The 16,645-nt window shown below is 38.1% G+C and overlaps 1 protein-coding gene across 13 annotated transcripts in view; it reads right to left on the reverse strand.

Annotated features, from left to right (window-relative positions):
- ULK4 (unc-51 like kinase 4) overlaps nt 1–16,645 on the reverse strand; it is a 529,281-nt gene that overhangs the window by 477,512 nt on the left and 35,124 nt on the right. For all 13 annotated transcript variants that reach the window (XR_007469880.1, XR_007469879.1, XR_007469881.1 and 10 more), the window contains 3 exons: nt 14,554–14,614; nt 12,987–13,168; nt 12,046–12,092 (listed from right to left, as the gene is read on the reverse strand). Coding sequence is in view for 10 of the 13 variants with exons in the window: in XM_049693609.1 (XP_049549566.1) it covers nt 12,046–12,092; nt 12,987–13,168; nt 14,554–14,614 (290 nt within the window). In the remaining 3 variants the exon portion in view is untranslated. The remainder of the gene's footprint in view (nt 1–12,045; nt 12,093–12,986; nt 13,169–14,553; nt 14,615–16,645) is intronic.

A 16,645-nucleotide genomic window follows, 5' to 3' on the forward strand; every position in this document is an offset into this window, starting at 1 on the left:
TTACATACAACTATATCTATATGTAATGCCCTCACAAAACTGGCTCCGTCTCATAATTCAGAATTCTTCTTAAAGGTCACCATTTCGGGTGCCCCTCATGACCCATTATGCTGTAGCTCAGAACATCCCACATCCATAACAGCACGCAAAGCTGCAATGGCCAATAAACCTTCATGCGATAACAGAAACATTCCATGTCTACATTGTTCAACACAGTATCCACCACATGCATATGACTATCCAGCACTTGAAGTATGGCTGGTGCAACTGAAGAAATATATATATGTATATGTATACCCACACACACACAAAATTTACTTTAAGGAACTAGTTTATTTTTTACTGAAGTATAATTGATGTATAATATTATATAAGTTACAAGTGTACAATATAGTGTTCACCATTTTTAAAGATTATACTCCACATATAGTTATTATAAAACATTGGCTATATTCCCTGTTGTACAATATATCCTTGTAGCTTATTTTATACAAATTAGTTTGTACCTCTTAATCCCTTACCCCTATCTTGCCTCTCCTCCATCCCTCTTACTGCTGATAAGCACTAGTTTCTTCTCTATGAGTCTGCTTCTTTGTTATATTCACTAGTTTATTTTTCAGATGCCACATATAAGTGATATCATGCAGTATTTGTCTATCTCTACTTCACTTAGCATAATGCCCTCCAAGTCCATCTGCGTTGCTGCAAATAGCAAAATCTGGTTCTTTTTATGGCTGAGTAGTATTCCATTGTATATATGTACCACACCTTCTTTATCCATTCATCTGTTGATGGACATTTAGGTTGTTTCCATGTCTTGGCTATTGTGAAGAGTGCTGCTATGAACATTGAGGTGCATTATCTTTTCAAATTAGTGTTTTTGTTTCTTTCAAATATATATCCAGGAGTGAAAATGCTGGGTCATAGGGCAGTTCTATTTTTAGTTTTTTGAGAAATATGGAACTAGTTCTAAATTTAAATAACCACATGAGGCTTCCCTGGTGGCGCAGTGGCTAAGAATCCGCCTGCCAATGCAGGGGACACGGGTTCGACCCCTGGTCCGGGAAGATCCCACATGCTGCGGAGCAACTAAGCCCATGTGCCACAACTACTGAGCCTGTGCTCTAGAGTCCGCGAGCCACAACTACTGAAGCCCCTGTGCCACAACTACTGAAGCCCCGTGCCACAACTACTGAAGCCCGTGTGCCTAGAGCCTGTGCTCTGCAACAAGAGAAGCCATCACAATGAGAAGACTGCGCCCCGCAACAAAGAGTAGCCCCTGCTCACTGCAACTAGAGAAAGCCTGCATGCAGCAGCGAAGACCCAATGCAACCAAAAATTAAATAAATGAATAAATAAATTTAAATAAATAAATAAATAACCACATGCAGCTAGTGGCTACTGTATTAGAGCAGATCTAAAATGTTACAGTTACTTCTTTGTGTGTTTAATAAAACAGACTATTTATTATCCATCTCCCCCACTAGCCCACAAGGTCCGTGAAGGCAGGGCTGCGAGCACTAAGACAGTACCTGGCATGGTCCCTCAATAAATGTTTGTTGAATGAATATAATATCAACATCAAAACAAAGTAACTAAACACATTAGTAGAAAATGGGTGGGTAAAAATATGACTGAATAAAGGTAAACAAAATTGGAGCAGGATTTTCAATGTAAATATCAAAGCAGAATTTAAGACTAAAATCATTAAATGAGGAAAAGATTGTTTGAGGACTAAAAACAGTATGACCTACAAAGGATGTAAGTTGTGAGTTGTTACAAACCATATTAATAAAGAATAAAAAGTAAACCCAATAGTAGTGGGAAACTCCAATCTACCTCTCTCCCAAGCACAGCAAGAAAGCCACAGTGAACACAAACATACAAGCATCATAGTAACAGATGTATATATCAAGCTCTACAATCTAAACTCGGACCATACTTACTCAGTGGGAGGCTGTATAGGATGGTGTTCAGGACTCTGGAATGAAATGTCCTGAGGCCAGTCTTGGCCCCATGGTTGGGGCGGGGGAGGAGAGGAACCCTGGGTTAGTTACTCCTCCTTCATGTGCCTGATGACTTCATGGTAACTAGGACTAACAACAATATGTACCTCACCAAGTTACTCAAAGAGTCAAAGGAAATAATCCGTGTGAAGAAATTACCATGGTGTCTAACATTTAATATGTGCTGAATGGGCTAGCTATGATTACCACATTATCTACTACATTCATGACATTTTTTTTTTTCCTGCGGTACACGGGCCTCTCACTGGTGTGGCCTCTCCCGCTGCGGAGCACAGGCTCTGGACACGAAGGCTCAGCGTCCATGGCTCACGGGCCCAGCCGCTCCGCAGCATGTGGGATCTTCCCAGACCGGGGCACGAACCTGTGTCCCCTGCATCAGCAGGCGGACTCTCAACCACGGCGCCACCAGGGAAGCCCCATGACATTTTTTTAATGATTTTTTATTAGAGCACAAAGATAAATTCATAGAATTCCCAAAGGCAGAACTTATACAGGACATATGATGATAATAATAAAAGTGAAATAACAAACATAAACCAGAAATCCTAAACATTTGTAAATTTAGAAGCACTTCTGTATAGCTTAGACAGCAAATGAAAAATAAAAATGCCCATTAGGGCTTCCCTGGTGGCGCAGTGGTTGAGAGTCCGCCTGCCGATGCAGGGGACACGGGTTCGTGCCCTGGTCTGGGAGGATCCCACATGCCCCGGAGCGGCTGGGCCCGTGAGCCATGGCCGCTGGGCCTGTGCGTCTGGAGCCTGTGCTCCGCAACGGGAGAGGCCACAACAGTGAGAGGCCCGCGTACCGCAAAAAGAAAAAAAAAGCCCATTAATCACAATCGTGTAAATAACACAAATCAAGAGACTGTCATACAGAGTGAAGTCAGAAAGAGAAAAACAAATATCATATATTAACGCATATATGTAGAATTTAGAAAAATGGTACAGATGAACCAGTTTGCAAGGCAGAAATAGAGACACAGATGTAGAGAACAAACGTATGGACATCAAGGGGGGAACGCGGGGGTGGGGGTATGAACTGGGAGACTGGGATTGACATATATACACTAATATGTATAAAACAGATAACTAATAAGAACCTGCTGTATTTTAAAAAAATAAATTAAAAAAAACTTTACGATAGCAGACGGGACACTGACCCCACTTTTCTGTTCCCTCAAGAGTCTGCTAAAAGAAAAAAAGTTTATAATTAAATAACTGGAGACAGAAAGAAGGGCTGAAAGTAGACCAGAATGTATGAGGAAATCCTAGATGACACACTTAGATGGAACTAGACAGAAAATGGAGAGAAGAAATTCCTGTCTAAGAACCACAGGTAAAGACAGGTCTTCCCAACAAGCCTCAGAGGCCTGGAATAAAGTAAAACAGAAAGCAAGGATGAGTCATAGACAATCATCAGATTAGAGAACGTCACAATGAACAGGTGAGCCAATTAGGTCCTGCCTCCTTCCCATCTCCCTCCCTCATACACAGAATAAACCCTCAGTCCTGGCCTCCAGGGTAAAAATGTAAAATTATCCCTGCAGTGAGCAATCTACTCTGGGGTGGGATACAAGTATGGATGTGGAGAACAGAGAGTGGTCCTCCACACCAGATACCAGAGCAAGGAAAGAGGTTAATGGAGGAAAGCCAGCCCCACCCCAAAGAAAAACCCAATCTGGAAACTGACGAGGCCTCCAGCCTGCCTACCTGCTCTTCAGTTACGTGGGCTCCCAACATACAAGTCAACTAGTCAACAGGCATCATCCACTCACAGGCCAGCCCTTTAAAGAAGACGTTGTTGGAGAAACAGACTAAGAGAACCATAGGGGAAATGTGTACTGCCAGCTTCTATGCTGATCAATTTAACCATTTATTCATAATATAAACTAAGTACCAAAGATCACCAAGCATTTGAGGAACGAACAGCATTAAAAAGCAGGACCATGATGAAAACGAACTGACCCACAGGTTAAAAAGAATAAAATTTTTATAATCCTAATGTTTAACCTTAAATATTAGTCACAATATTTAACCCTAAATTCTATTCCAAAACGGAATTTTTATAATCCTATACTTTATCCTCAAATTCAAAAGTACATTTTAAATCAAATATAGGCAGCTAGGAAAAAGGACCAATCAGAGAACAAATGAACAAAAACTTGAAAATATGACTGCTGAAATAAAATAGTGATTCTCAGTAAAATGAGCAAGGATAAGTATCAAGCTTGAAAACCCAAAGATAAAATCAGAGAAGAGCAGTAAAAGAGAGTTTGGCATTTCTTCAAAAGGCTGAACACAGAATTACCATATGACCCAACAATTCCACTACTAGGTATGTACCCAAGAGAAATTAAAACATATGTTCACATAAAACCTTTATACACATGATCAGAGCAGTGTTATTCATAACAGCCAAATGTGGAAGCAACCCAAGTGTCCATTAAGAATGGATACATGAAATATGGTTTATCCATACAATGGAATATTATTCAGTCATAAAAAAGAATGAAGTGGGAATTTCCCGGTGGTCCAGTGGTTAGGACTCCCTGCTTTCACTGAAGGGGCCCAAGTTCGATCCCTGGTCAGGGAACTAATATCCCACAAGCCATGTGGCACAGCCAAAAAAAATGAAGTACTAATACGTGCTACAACATGGATGAACCCTGAAAACATTATGCTAAGTGAAAAGATGCCAGTCACAAAAGATCACATTTTGTATATTTATATGAAATATTCAGAATAGGCAAATCTATAGACAGAAAGTAGGTTAGTGGTTTCCAGGGACTGAGGGGAAGAGGGTAACAGGTACGAGATCTCACTGGGTGATGAAAAGTTCTGGAATTCGATAGTGGTGATACATGCACAATTTTGTGATTACACTAAAAACCGCTAAACTGTACAGTTTTAAAAAGTGAATTTCCATCATATCAGGAAACTAAAAAAGAAAAATCACATGATCATATCAATATATGCAAAAAAAAACATCTGACAAATTCCAACACCCATTCATGACAAAAACTCAATAAACTAGGAATAGAGGGAACTTCTTTAACTTGATAAAGACTATCTACAAAAAAATACAGCTAACATCATATTTAATGGTGATAAACTCAAAATTTTCCCACTAAGATCAGGTACAGGGACTTCCCTTGTGGTCCAGTGGGTAAGACTCCATACTCCCAATGCAGGGGGCCCAGGTTCAATCCCTGGTCAGGGAACTAGATCCCACATGCATGCCACAACTAAGAGTTCTCGTGCCACAACTAAGAAGCCCACGTGCTGCAACTAAGAAGCCCACATGCCGCAACTAAGACCTGGCGCCACCAAAATAAATAAATAATAGTTAAGGAAAAAAAAAGATCAGGTACAAGACAAGGACATCACCTCTCACCACTATTCCTTTTGAATATTACACTGAAAGCTCCAGGTAATGCAATAAGATAAGAAAAGGAAACAAAAGGCATACAGATTGGGAAGGAAGAAATAAAACTGTTTGCAAATGAAATGACTGTCTATACAGAAAATCCTGAAGAATTAACAACAACAAAAAAACCTCCTGGAACTATTAAGTGATTACAGCAAGGTGCAGGATACAAGATCAATATATAAAAGTCTTACCAGCAATAAACTTGTAGAATTTGAAATTAAAAACACAATACCATTTACATTAGCACCCAATAAGTGAAATACATAGGAACAAATCTAATAAAATATGTATAATATCTATATGAGGAAAACTACAAAGCGCTATTGAACAAAATCAAAGAAGTAAACGAGTGGAGAGGTATTCCATGTTCATGAATGAGACTCAATATTGTCCTGATGTCAATTCTTCCCAAATTGATCTGTAGATTCGATGTGATTCCACATTGTCAGTGTGGATACTGACAAACTGATTCCAAGGTTTATATGGAGGCAAAAGATCCAGAATAACCAACAATACTGGAGAAGAGCAACAAAGTTGGAGGACTGATGCTACCTGACTTCAAGACTTACTACAAAGCGACAGTTATCAAGACAGTGTGGTACTGGCAAAAGAACAGATCAGTGGAACAGAATCGAGAGCCCAGAAATAGACTCACATAATCAAATGATCTTTGACAAAGGAGCAAAGGCAATACAATGGAGCAAAGATAGTCTTTTCAGTGAATGGTGCTGGAATAACTGGACATCTACAAGAAAAAAAAGAATTTAGACACAGACTTTACACCCGCTCACAAAACTTCAACTCAAAACAGATCACAGACCTAAGTGTAAAATGCAAAACTATAAAACTCCTAGAAGATAACATAGAAAACCTAGATGACCTTGGGTGTAGCAATGACTCTTTATACACAACATCAAGGGAATGATCCATGAAAGAAATAATTGATAAGCTGGACTTCATTAAAATTAATAATTTCTGTTATGCAAAAGAAATGTTGAGAATGAGAAGAAATGCCACAGACTGGAAAAGAATATTTGCAAAAGACCCATCTGATAAAAAACTGTTTTCCAAAATATACAAAGACCTCTTGAAACTCAACAATAAGAAAACAACCTGATGAAAAAATGGGCCAAAGACTTGAACAGACACCTCACCAAAGAGGATATACAGATGGCAAATAAGCATATGAGAAAATGCTCCACGCCATATGTCATCAGGGAAATGCAAGTTAAAACAACAAGATACCACTACACACCTATCAAAATAGCCAAAATCCAGAACACTGAAAATACCAAATGCTGGCAAGGATGTGAAGCAACAGAACTCTCATTCATTGTTGATGAGAATACAAAATGGTACAGTCACTTTATAAGACAGTTTGGTGATTTCTTACAAAACTAAATGTACTCTTACCACACAATCCAACAAACAGGCTCCTCGGTATTTACCCAAAGGAGATGAATACATATGTCCACATGGATGTTAACAGCAGCTTTACTCATAATTGTCAAAACTTGGAAGCAATCAAGATGAGCTTCAATATGTGAATGGTCAAATAAACCGTGGTACCTGCAGACAATGGGATACTTGGCACTAAAAAGAATGATCTATCAAGCCATGAAAAGACATGGAGAAACCTTAAATGAATGTTACGAAGTAGAAGAAGCCAATCTGAGAAAACTACATACTTTATGTTTCCAACTACATGACATTCTGGAAAAGGAGAAACTATGAAGGTAATAAAAAGTTCAGTGTTTGTCAGAGGGATGAATAGGCAGAACACAGTAGATTTTGGGGGCAGTGGAAATCCTCTATGTGATACCACAGTGATGGATACACATCATCATACATTTGTCCAGACCCACAGAATGTACAACACTAAGACGGAATTGTAATGTATAGACTTTGGATGATTTTGATGTGTCAATTTAGGATGTACCACTCTGGCAGGGGATAGTGATAATTGGAGAGGCGATGCATATGTGGGGGCAGAGATATGTGGGAAAACTCTGCTCCTTCCCCTTAATTTGCAGTGAACCTAAAACTGCTCTAAAAAATAAACTCAACAAAAACCAAGAAAAGGTGAATTTTTTGATATGTGAATTGTATCTCAATAGAAGAGTGAGAAAGCAAAAGAAAATTAAGTCAATAGACACTAAATTTGGGCTTCCCTGGTGGCGCAATGGTTAAGAATCCACCTGCCAATGCAGGGGACACGGGTTCGAGCCCTGGTCCAGGAAGATCCCACGTGCCGCGAAGCAGCTAAGCCCGTGAGCCACAACTACTGAGCCTACGCTTTAGAGCTCATGTGCCACAACTACTGAGCCCACGTGCCACAACTACTGAAGCCCGCGCGCCTAGAGCCCATGCTCCGCAATAAGAGAAGCCACTGCAATGAGAAGCCCATGCACCACAACGAAGAGTAGCCCCCACTCACCTCAACTAGAGAAAGCCCGCACACAGCAACAAAGACCCAACGCAGCCAAAAATATAAATAAATAGGCAAGCAAAAAAAAAAAAGAGAGACACACCCACCCTACAGGAGTTTCAGGAGCAGAAAAAGGATGAAATAGAGATGAGGAAATCGTAAGGAAATAGGAAAGCGAAAGAAAGGTTGCAGCATTTAACAGACCGACTGGCAAAGCAAATTAGTAAAAAGGGATACCTAGATACATTCTAGTAAAAGTTTGCAAGCCTGGAATATAAAGAAAAATTCTTTTTTCACTGGAAAACAAAATCAAACTGGTCACATATAAGAGGAAGAAAAAGTCAGGTTGGTCCCTGAGTCTTCCAGAGCTGCAGCCAGCACACGAGTGAGCAACAAAGCAGCATGGCACAGAGGTGAGCGTGGCCTGAAGGTGCAAGAAGGTCTCATTCAGCCTGTTATGCCTGAGCCCCAAAACCACAGGCAGAAAGCTTCAAGGAAGGAGGAACTCCAGAAGCAGAGCCTGAGAGATATTCTATTTAAAAAACAAAACAAAAAACTACCAAATAATGAAATCCCATCAACCAAGAAGTGAAGTAATTCACAAATGGAAAAACTGTATTTTAAAAATTGACGATGAGGATTTACTTTATTAAAGTACCAAACTATACTAAAAATTAGAAAAATCCTTCTTAGAATATAAATATCAAAGGACCCTAAAATAAACCTGAGAAAGAACAAAGTTGAAATCACATATTCTGATTTCAAAACTTACTACAAAGCTATGGTAATCGAGAAACTGTGATACTCACATAAAGACACATTTATAAACCAAGGGAATAAAACAGGGAGCCCAGAAACAAACCCTCAGCATATACAGTCAAATGATTATCAACAAGATTGCCAATACCGTTTAATGGGGAGAGGACAGCCTTTTCAACAAATGGTGCTGGGAAAACTGGATATAAACGTAACAAAAGAATGAAACTGGACTCTTACTTAACACTGTATAAAAAAAAACTAACTCAAAATGGATCAAAAACCTAAATGTGAGCTAAAACTATAAAACCCTTAGAAAAAAACAAATGAAAAGATTTATGACATTGGTTTTGCAGTGATTTCTTAGAACACTAAAAGCACAGGCAACAAAAGAAAAAATGAAAAACTAGGTTTCATCACAACTTAAAACTTTATGCAAAGGGCACTATCAGGGTAAAAAGGCAACCCACAGAATGGAAGAAAGTATTTGTCAGTCATATACCTAATATGTCGTTAATATCTAGAATACATATAGAACTCCCATAAATAAACAACACAAAACCCAGTTAGAAAATGGGCAAAGGACCTGAACAGACATTTCTCCAAAGAAGGTAAATAATGGTGCTCAACATCAGTAATTAGTGAAATGCAAATCAAAACCGCAATGACATATAACTTCATACCCATTACGAGAGCTACTATTAAAAAAAATTGAAAAAAATAAGGGTGGAAGAGGATGTGGCGAAATTGGAACCCTCAAGCATTGCTGGTGGAAATGTAAAATGGTGCAGCCACTGTGCAGAACAGTTTTGATGGTATCTCAAGAAGTTGAACATAACATTATCAAATAATCCAGCAATTCCACTCCTAGGTATATACACAAAAGAACTGAAAGCAGGGACTCAAACAGGTATATTTGCACCAATGCTCACAACAGCACTACTTGCAACAGCCAAAGGTAGAAGCAACCCAAGTGTCCATCAACAAATGAAAAGATAAACTGTGGCATATACATATATGGAATATTATTCAGCCTTAAAGAAGAATGAGTCTGATACATGCTATAACACAGATGAACTCTGAAAACATTCAGGTAAGTGAAATAAGCCAGACACAAAAGGACAAATGTATGATCCCACTTATATTAGGTACCTACAACAGGGAAATTCATAGAAACGAAAAGTAAAACAAAGGTTTTCAGGGACTGGGATGAGGAGGGATGGGAGTGACTGGTTAATGGGGAAGAGCTTCTGTTCGGAATAATGAAAAAGTTCTGGAAATTGACAGTGATCGTGGTTGCACAACATACGTATCACAATATACATAATGCCACTGAATTATACACTTAAAATGGCTAAAATGGTAAATTTTGTTACATATATTTTATAATAGAATTTTTAAATTAAAATATTATGCATTATCTGTGAATTATACCTCAATAAAGTTGATTGGCAAAGGCTATAAAATTTGATAAGTATTCACTGTTAAAAGTTCTAACAAAACAGCATTTTTACACACATTGACTGGGACTGCATGTTGATATCATGTTTCTATAGAGCATTTCAGCAATTTATGAGAAGTCACAAAAATATCTATTGCCCTCTACCCATTCATTCTAATTCTACAAATCTGCCCTTAGGGGAGAAAGGAAAAATAGGCATGAAGATTTAAGCACAAAATGTTCATCAATATATTATTTACAATATTATAATACTATCCAAAAATAGGGAGGGGTAAATAAAATGATCAAATATTCATAGCATATAAAAAGAGGCATACCATAAAAAAACTTAGACAAATTAATTAGTGACATTAAAAGAATACATGTTATAAAGTGGAGAAACATAAAAAGTTATATGTTATTTTATTTTGTTTTTCTATATACTGAACAAAGCCAAGGAATAAACATACATACTTCAACAGTGATTGTCCCCCAGCTAAGTTAAAGACCCTTATCATATGCTATCAAGGTGATATGACCCAGGACAGAGAAGGCCTCGCTGGAAGAAGCAGTATTTGAATGGAGAAAGAGAGTAAAAGAAGGCTCCAAGCATAGGGCTTATCTATCCATATTTTCCTCAAATAAAAACTGTTTTACAATTAAACTTAAATCTAAAAAATGGAAAAAAATAGTAGTACCTGGAAAGGATTAAGAATGTCTGTTTTTTAAAAATCAGCAGAGGGCACCCTATTCAAGGATATAATTTGTTTTAGCCAATGTGCTAAGATTTTTTTGTTGGTTTCTTTTACAGTGAGCATACCACAATCCTTCTCAAAGTTTAACATGCCCAAAAATGATCTAAAAATCCTATTTTGTAACGCCAGATTTTACCTTGAGAGAGTAACATTAGAAGATGCGTAGGAATAATTATCCAAAAAAGCATTTTGTGAACACCTATTGTTTCCCCTATATTTTGGCAGCATGGAAGAATAATTACTATCCTACCACTGGCACATTTTACAAAACCCCTTCACATTCAAGTTTTCACAAGCTTCTCAACAATAATACAAGATAAGTAGGATTGATAACACCAACTTCCAAACCCCCAAAATACACTGAGTACCCACTAAGAACCAGGCACCGGGCAAGGTATTTCATACACCTACTTCATTCAAAATTTAATTGTAAAGAATATATAAAACTGAATCACTTTGCTGTACACCTGAAACTAACAACATTGTAAATCAACTATACTTCAGTTAAAAAAAATTTGATTGTTACCAAAAATCTATGAAGTTGATACACTATCCCCATTTTACAGATGAGTAAACTGACACTCAGCAGTTATAATAATTTGCCTGGGGGCAGATTTGCGATCTACACCCACATCTGTCTGAATCCAAAGCACTTTCATCATCCCACAAACAGTACCCCAGAAGCTGAGACTCGGAAAGAGGTAATCAATTATCTGACCAAGTCTCATTGGCAACCAGAGCACAGAGCCTTCTTACACTTTAATGAGCTTTTCACCAAGTATGCTGCCCTCATATAAGCAAGTACACATCCTTCCATCAGGAGTTTACAGAACACAATCTCATTAGATTTTGTAAACCATCTTAAGGAAAGATAAAGTGGCAAGGGAAAACGCCTTAGAAGCATAACTAAATTAAAACACAGGGATAATTGTAAAGTATTTGATAAAGAATATTCAAAAGAGTAATCATTAATAAAGCTTCCAGATGTAGTTTACATAACCTTGGAATTATATTTATAATATTAGAATAAAGACTATTTTGAAATCTTTTTAAATGGACAACTGGGATGCCTATAGAAAGTGCTATGATTCAGGGTCATCATTACTTTAGACTATTTCGTGATAAGTATTTAGGACTATGTGCTTTTGATAAATATGTATGTTTTAACTACTTAATATAATAATTTATTAAGGTGTAAATATTACTTACCTATCCCAGTTTGGAGCTATTCGCAGATGCTGGGTTAGCAATTGGAACTAGAAAAAAAAATTAAGATGTATTTAATTCATGAAATGACACAGAAAGTGACCACTAAGTTAACAAATCAAACCAGTATACACATGAAATGCAAAGCCTGCACCAAGGAAATTAACTACATTGTTTTTGCATCTTTGTAAATATAAGATAAAAATAAAAACTAAGAATAAGAACGTTCAGTTTCTCCAACTGAATTCTATTCCCTAAATATGCCTCTGCCCCTCACCCCACAAACACATACCAAGTACCAAATAAGGAACTGTAATACTATCCTGGAAGAAAATGAACTTAAATGTTTTCAAGCCAGTTCCCAAACAAAGGCCCACAAGGGAAAAGGCCCCAGACCACTGTAACTCCTTTCTGAGGACGACTTCAAAAGATCTGCCAAGTTCCCATGGTTTCATCGATGAATCAAGACGGTCCAAGAAATATCTCCAGGGGAAGAAGGAAAAAGAAAAGTCTTAGAGACTCAGTTCCCCGTTCAGTGTCACATCGGAAGCCTTGGAATTTACCAGGAAGACCCAGTAAAAAGAGCCCCTATTCCACGTGGGCAGCTCACTCCAGCAGCTGATGACAAGACCTCTGGTCTTATGATTTCACAGATGAAAAATACCTTACAACTACCACAAATTAACGTAAAATGCAAGCTGAGTGTTACCAAAGGAGTTGTTCAAAATCACTGTCGATTCAACTGCTTTTAGATCTAAGCATTAAACAGAGGACAATTCTGGCAAACCTATCATCTTGATGAGTCACTTTTTTTCATTGTAATTAAATCATATTAGTATTTTAGCGCTTGTTTTAATCTCTACAGAAATAAAAGAGTTATGTGCAGAAGGAGAGCTGCAAGCCCGTGATAGGAGGAGTCTTTACTTCACGACTTAACTACGTACCAGGGGTGAGTGGAGGAGCCTGGTGGCCACCTCCCTGTGCCCGGCCACCACGCACAAGTAGCAAAGGAGATTCAGCTTGGCTCGGGAGGCCCCTGTGCTCTTCTCGGGGGAGTCGATCTGTGAGCACACTTGTTGCAGAAAGTCATTCCAATCTTGGTCTTCTAGAAATACTAATTTATCCACTGCAGAGGAAAGAAAATATTAAAAGTGGGGACCATGTGAAAAAGGACTGCTGAGAACATTACAAGAAGAATAAAATGGAACACAGAATTTCAATACCTAAGGGGAGGGCACACAGAAAATTATAAATTTACACTGTCAAAACCAAAAATACTCGAAAGACACCACTACTTTTATTTGCTCTTCTATGTTCATCTCTTTTTCTCCCCATGGAGACGGTTTGAACTATGTCAATGGAAACCTATGCTTAAAAAAAGAAGGTAGATGCCTAAATTTAGGAGAACGTTCTTGCAACCAAGAACATAACAAAATGCAAACTTAAATAAAACTGTACTATGGAAAAAACAAGATACCCTTTGCATAAATAAAGCAACCTAGCCTTGAAGTACTGGAAAAGCCAAAATTTCTACAGATGTTATAAGGTCCCAGTGAAATTACTAGTAAACATAACCAGGTTAATACAAAGCTGAAATCATCTGGGAGTCCCACCTCCAAACCCCTATACAAACAAAAGACAAAAACTGGGAAATGAAATGCCAGCTAAAATTAACATAGTTTCACCTAATCGCTATATTTAAACAAAATAAGCTATAACAATAATTTCCTAAAATAATTCAAAGTAAAGGGGGAAAGGGACGGAATAATATTATTTTGAGATAATTTTCCTCTAAGTTTTCATAAATAGTGCTTCTACTTGGAACAGTTTATTTCAATTTGAACCTATGTTGTTTATTTTGAATTTACTTTGATTTGATTTCAAATCGTAGATTCTACTCTATGATGAAGAATTCTTCCAGATCTAGTTTAACAGCTTAAAATATAACTTATCAAACAAAATACATCAAAGTTTAAGGTATAAGAAAAATTCTTATACTCACCCTAAGTAAGACTCTGTTAGGGGAAAGGGAATGTAACAATCAACCTTTAAGTATCTCCAGTCCTACATCAACCCCACAAAAGTGAACCAACCATCTGACCCTGATCTCAACTGCCCCACTCCCTCAAGTAGAATCTCGATTCTTCATTGTGGTTTCCAACCTTCTGTACCCATAAAAGCACCATTAATGTTGGAAATTCAACTGGCTTTACAAGGGAAAGGACAGGAGGAGGGCCCACCCGTTCAACAGGAAAACTCGCCCAGTTTCATAGGAACTTTCCCACTCACAAGACTACTGAGCAGTCTACACCCAGCTGAGTAAGGTCAAACGCTGGCTCAAATGGATTACAGGTTGTTAATAATTTATACAGTGTCTCAAGAATATAGCCAGTTGGCAAGAAAATAAAAATTTAACTATTCATAAATAAAATATTCCATTTGCTATTAAATTTCATATTTGTATTTGTCCGCCATGAATCTATGTGCTTGATAAGCCCTTTATGATCCTACCTGAATGTGCTGGTAGATGCAATATTTTTGGATCATATTTAATTGGTGGTTGTTTCATTATCTGTGGTTAAAAAAACAAAACAAAACCTTTTAAGATGGGTATCTATCTCCTGATATGTCTCCTATATCAGATTATAAATCAATGAGGACAGAAAAGAACACTGTAAAATTTATCACCAAAAAGAATAAGCATTCAACAAAGCCCCTTCAGATTAAAATATACAAATACAGGTAATAATGCATAAAATAAAATCATTTCAATTGATATCTTCAATAAAATAAAGCATCATGGAAAAGGGTCACCCTATCCTGGCTTACTCTTAGGCTAATTTACCTCTAGGTTAGAAATTTATTTACTCAACAAATATTTATTGGATACCTGCTAGGGTGAGGCACTATGCTAAGTGGGATACAAAGACATGATCCTACTGCCACAGAGCTGACACACTGGTTAGAAAGATAAGACAAACATCTGTGAAACAACAGAAAAACATAAGATATTTAAATTAGAATGCAAAACAGGCGGGACATAATTACAGACAAAATACTTCAGAGAAATGTTTCTAAAAAGATAGAGAATCAGAAAAGACTTTAGGTTGATGTGGTCAGGGCAGGGTTTATGGAAGACCTGGAAAGTGGCATGAGGTCTTGAAGAGTGGTGAGGACTTGATGACTGAATTGGCAAAGATACAACTTCATGAAGAGGAAAGCACACGATTTCCTTGAGCAAAGTGAGGAAAGTGTATAGCAGCTGGATCCATGAGTTTGGAATAGCTGGGGTACTTCAACATGACACTTTTAATTAAAAAATTCAACCATCTAACTTCCCTGGTGGCCCAGTGGTTAAGAATCCTCCTGCCAGTGCAGGGGACACAGGTTCAAGCCCTGGTCTGGGAAGATCCCACATGCTGCGGAGCAACTAAGCCCGCGAGCCACAACTACTGAGCCCGAGTGCCACAACTACTGAAGCCCATGTGCCTAGAGCCCATGCTCCACAACAAAGAGAAGCCACCACAATGAGAAACCCGCACTCCGCAATGAGGAGTAGCCCCCGCTCGCCGCAACTACAGAAAGCCCGCATGCAGCAATGAAGACCCAATGCAGCCAAAAATACTTAATTTAAAAAAAAATTCAACCATCATTTCTATGTCTAACTTCTCCAAAACCTCTCTATAGAGCATCTTTTAAACTTCTGCTGGTAGTATTCTCACCAAAAATGCATATCCTCATTCTAATCATGAGAAACACTTAGGCAAACCCAAATTGAGGGACATTCTACAAAATATTAATACCTGCCCAGTACTCTTCAAAGTGTCAAGGTCATGAGAGACAAGGAAAGAATATGAAATTACCACATGACTGTGAAGGACAAGGACAGATTGGAGCAAACTAAGGAGGCATAGAAACCAACTGTAGGGCTTCCCTGGTGGCGCAGTGGTTGAGAGTCCGCCTGCCGATGCAGGGGAAACAGGTTCGTGCCCCGGTCCGGGAAGATCCCACATGCCACGGAGCGGCTGGGCCCGTGAGCCATGGCCGCTGAGCCTGCGCTCTGCAACGGGAGAGGTCACAACAGTGAGAGGCCCGGGTACCGCAAAAAAAAAAAAAAAAAAAAAAAACCAACTGTAACATGGGATACTGGAACATAAGAAGAAGGGCACTGGTGGCACAACTGATGAAATTCAAATCAGCTCATCAGTTAACAGCACTGTACCAATGTCAATCCCCTGGTTTTGCTAACAGTACTGTGTTCCTGTACAATATTAACACTAAGAGAAGCTGGGTAAAAGGTATACAGGAAGTCTACTATTTTTGAACCTTTAAGTCTAAAATTAGTTCTAAATTAAAAGTTAAAAAAAAAAAAACTTCTAAGGTTTCCCAGAAACAACTAAGTCTGGTTATAAAAAGAAAGAAACACAGAATATGGTCAAAAGATAGCACAAATTGTTCTAGAAGTTCCACTGGGAAAATACCCTGTTACACATTAAATTTGGTATAATATACAGTTACTCTGCCAGATACCTGAATGCATAAAAAGAGAGCTCCATTATGACAAATAGCTGAGTAATCTATATTAAATGTTGTCTATCTAGTA

Source organism: Orcinus orca, chromosome 10 (genome assembly GCF_937001465.1).
Source record: "Orcinus orca chromosome 10, mOrcOrc1.1, whole genome shotgun sequence".
NCBI lineage: Eukaryota > Metazoa > Chordata > Mammalia > Artiodactyla > Delphinidae > Orcinus > Orcinus orca.